General features: G+C 36.4%; 1 protein-coding gene across 1 annotated transcript; it reads left to right on the forward strand.

The window, feature by feature from the left end:
• Nucleotides 1-606: 606 nt before the first annotated feature.
• On the forward strand, nt 607-1,983 carry LOC104408041 (ERC protein 2-like; the record flags this gene model as incomplete). Its single annotated transcript, XM_010017494.1, has 2 exons — nt 607-1,405; nt 1,872-1,983. Coding segments are annotated over exons 1-2 (769 nt in total), but the record flags the coding sequence as incomplete, so codon positions are not given.
• Between the last annotated feature and the right edge of the window lie 2,158 nt (nt 1,984-4,141).

The raw sequence follows: 4,141 nt of genomic DNA on the forward strand, positions 1-4,141 counted from the left end.
ATAATACTGTGTTGTAATACATTATAATTGTTTAGAAGGAAACATTCGCTCAGATTAGTTTTATTGTTAATTTTTCTTACTAAACTATGTCTTTTGCTGGTTACAGCTGAACAATTTGAAACAAGCTTTCTTCATCTTTTTTCCTATAAAAACCCCATCTTTGTTAATCCAAACAAAAATTAAAATCTCTGCCTATTTCCTTAGTCTGTGTTAATTTAATGCTATATATTAATATATAAAAAAGTACTGAATTGCTACTTCTATACTGTCTTTTGAAAATGTAATATCTTATTCTGGGCTGTTCTTAATGTTAACAGGATCTGTTTGCCACCTAGTCATTTCAGTCCATTAACATATCAGGTAAGATATGATTTTGGGCCCATGTTTATTGCAACATAAAGCTAATTAAACTAAGTAAAGATATTTTCTAGCAAGAATGAAATGAACAGCTTTCTTTTCTGAATTCATCTTAAATACAAAATGTATATTCTATGTCAAAGTAATTATTGTAGGAAGAGGGTTATTTTCTGATATATGCTGATTACTTGGAAAATAAGTTTACAAGATGCAAATTTACTTGACTTCATAATATCTCTTTTCAGGTCTCTCACTTTGGAGGAACAACAGATTTTTGTCTACTGGAAGAATGCAGTGAAACTGCCAACATTTCTAGCTGGAATTATAAATTTAATATTCAACTTTAGTGTTACTAATTTCTTACTAAATAGTACCTCAAAGTAGAAGAAAAATGTATGGAAGTGCAAGAACAATCAGCAACTTAGAAGGAAGTCCCTCCAGGTCTCCTCGTTTGCCAAGATCCCCTCGCCTGGGCCATAGGCGAACAAATAGTGGAGGAGGAGGAGGAACAGGTAAGACATTATCAATGGAGAACATCCAGTCCCTTAATGCAGCCTATGCAACATCTGGACCAATGTATCTGAGTGACCATGAAGGTGTAGCTTCTACTACTTTCCCAAAGGGCACAATGACTCTTGGAAGGGCTACAAATCGAGCTATGTATGGTGGTCGAGTCACAGCTATGGGGAGCAGTCCTAATATTGCTTCAGCTGGACTTTCACACACCGATGTCCTTTCTTATACTGATCAGCATGGAGGTCTGACCACATCTTCACACCATCACCACCATCAGGTTCCTTCTATGCTGAGACAGGTTAGGGATAGTACCATGTTAGACTTGCAGGCTCAGCTTAAGGAACTACAGAGAGAGAATGATCTTCTCAGAAAAGAACTAGACATTAAGGACAGCAAGCTGGGATCCTCCATGAATAGCATCAAAACTTTCTGGAGTCCTGAGCTGAAGAAAGAAAGAGTACTGAGGAAAGAAGAAGCAGCCAGAATGTCAGTTCTTAAAGAACAAATGAGAGTTTCTCATGAAGAAAATCAGGTAAGTAATTCTGAAAGTTTTCCTGTTGATTTACAGTGAAGTACTTCATGTTTTGCTTATGGTACTGTATTGTGTGCTGGAATAAGTTTGTCATTTACAAGAAGAATGGTACGTCTTGGTCTATCTGCCTCTGACTGCTAAACAGTAGGAAAGAACATTAATAAGAATTGAATGCAAGTTATAATTTCCTTCATGCAACATTCTTTCACATGGCTAAAGAGAATGTTTTTTTGTCACTACCCTTTTTCTAACTTTTGAGACTGTCTAGTGCTGCTTTTTTTTTCTTGCAAGTCTTACTATACCTAGCAACCTTTTCTGAAGAGGTAAATGAGCCACCTCTGCAAGAGCATAAATAAACATCCAGAGGCATATATTTATGAGCTGTGTAGGGATTTAGCTCTCTTTTAAAGTTAAAAGAAGATATGATATTAAATCCCTATGTGCAACCTTCTAATTCTTGTTACAGAATGAAGTCGAAGTTATGTTTTCAGCAATGTTTGAGACCTATGTCTTAGAAAAAGAGCATCTTGCAAATATGAATTTCAAATACTTTTATTCGCAACATAACAGTCTTTTCAGTAAGTTATAAAAATATAAAGGTATTGTAATCTGGATGAATAAAACTATAAGGTCAAGCTTTGAGACTACGCTATTACACAAAGCTATACAAAACAGTGGCACAGAATAGATGAACACCTTCCCCCCCCCCCCATTGCTGTTTCCACACACTTTCTGGCTGCCGATCATATTTTAAAGCTGCTCCTTTTAGACCATCTGTTAACTTTCCCCAGACAAAAACACAATCCTGTGTTTCTCTCACTTCCAGATTCCCAATCTAAACTTCTTTAGCAGGCAGCAACAACTGCAATTTCTAGTTTACTTCCGAGTTTGTGATCCTCAGTGTTTCTCAACAAACTTCCTGCCTCTTAGGCATGACATGAACCTAAATAGCTATGGGACTAACAAGCTTGATATCAGCTGCTTTAGTGGGAAACTGACTGGGTCTTCATCCAGAATTCAGTGTAGTGAAATCATTTATAATTTTCTTGTATAACTGACAGCAGTAATACTTACTATTTATTCAGAGTAGGTGCACTAGGATGCACCTTTTGTCAGAATCAGTATTATCAGAAACAGTCTGGTGAAGGTTCTGCCATTCAAAAGCTTTGTGGTTAGACAGTAGGAATAGCAGTAGCAGGAGGAATGTTCTAATACACACTGGTTTTGCTAACCTTTCTTACAGAAATGTCACATCAGTGCCTTGTATTAGCATTTGGAATCTGAATTGGGTACTTAGAGACTTTGTCACCTGTCAAATTAGTTATGTGTTTGGGGTGTGTGTATTTGTTTTTTGTTTTTTGTTCTTTTTTCTTCCCAAAAGCTATTTCTTCATCTTGAGGGGAAAGTAAATGAGTAACTGTTCTGAGTGCTCCTATTCATTCATTCATTTCATAGAATGTTGTATCTTTTTATTTTTAACAAGTGCTCTTATTTTCTTGTAAGTGTGCATCTAACAGAAGACAAAGAGAATGTATTTTAACTTATCTATGTATTTATCATGAATCCTTACTGTACAATAAAATAACAGAAATATTGGGTAGCCCAATATTCCATTGCTAACAGTGTCCAAAATTTCATGGAATAAATCTAGTATACAGTAATATCTCCACTAATTCTTTATGATCCAGCTACATTTCTGTGTGATTAATAACTGTCAGTGGACTTTTCTTTGAATTAAGACAGCTGATTTTGGACCTGTGTAAAATTCTAGTGACCACAGCCTCTCATAATAGTGAATCCCTCAGTTTATCCTGTCATGTGAAGAACCACTGCTTTTCATTTGGTTTTTGCCTGGCTTTGGTGGCTTTTGCTTTGGTTTCCTGTTCCTTGTACTGGAAGAAATGTTGAAGAATTGATGCTTGGTGCTGGACTTGATGCCACCTATAATTTGGTTAGACACCATCCTCACATCCCTCCATCATCTCTTTTCCAGACAGGAGAATTTCAGCACATGTGATAGTTCCTTTCATGAAACTGTGACATTTCTTTAATTCTTTTCTAAGTCTTTCTCAGATCTATCACTTTTTTTTTTTTTTTTTGAGGTGGGGAGACCGAAACAATTCATGTTTTTCATAATACAGCTGTAAAATGGGTTATGCATTGGCATTACAGTGTTTGCCCTTTTATTGTCTCCCAACAATTCCCAACATTCAAGTAGCTCTTTCTAGCTTTGGATTAACTTTTTCTTTACTGCTACTGAGTACTGAGTTATTATTTTAATGGAAACATTTATCATAGCTGAAGAATCTCATGAGTACTTGTAATCAGTTTAGATCCTGGCTTGTTATGCCCGAAGGTAGGGTTATATTCACTTGTCCATAACTTCACATAATCTCCCTTGAATTTCATCTGCTAGCCCTCACCTACCTTATAAAATCCTTATTTGCTTTTGGCTCTCGTCTTCACTGCCCTGAGTTACCTAATATCATGAGGAAAATCAGTCATCTTACTGTTCACCCTGTTCTCTGGGTTGCCTAGGTTGTATGAAGACCGCACAGAACCCAGCCACAGGTTCCAGCAAAACTCCACAGGGACCTTCTGTTGGTTTTATGACTTGACCATGTGTTTCTATGGTTTCCTCTCTTGTAATCAAATGTTTATGTGTGAAAGGACCATTCCTCTTAGGTAATTTTTGCTTAGTTTTCTTATGAGTGTTTGGAGAGGAGTCTTTCTGAA

The sequence above is a fragment of the Nestor notabilis genome, unplaced genomic scaffold (genome assembly GCF_000696875.1).
Source record: "Nestor notabilis isolate BGI_N333 unplaced genomic scaffold, ASM69687v1 scaffold30686, whole genome shotgun sequence".
NCBI classification, from domain to species: domain Eukaryota; kingdom Metazoa; phylum Chordata; class Aves; order Psittaciformes; family Psittacidae; genus Nestor; species Nestor notabilis.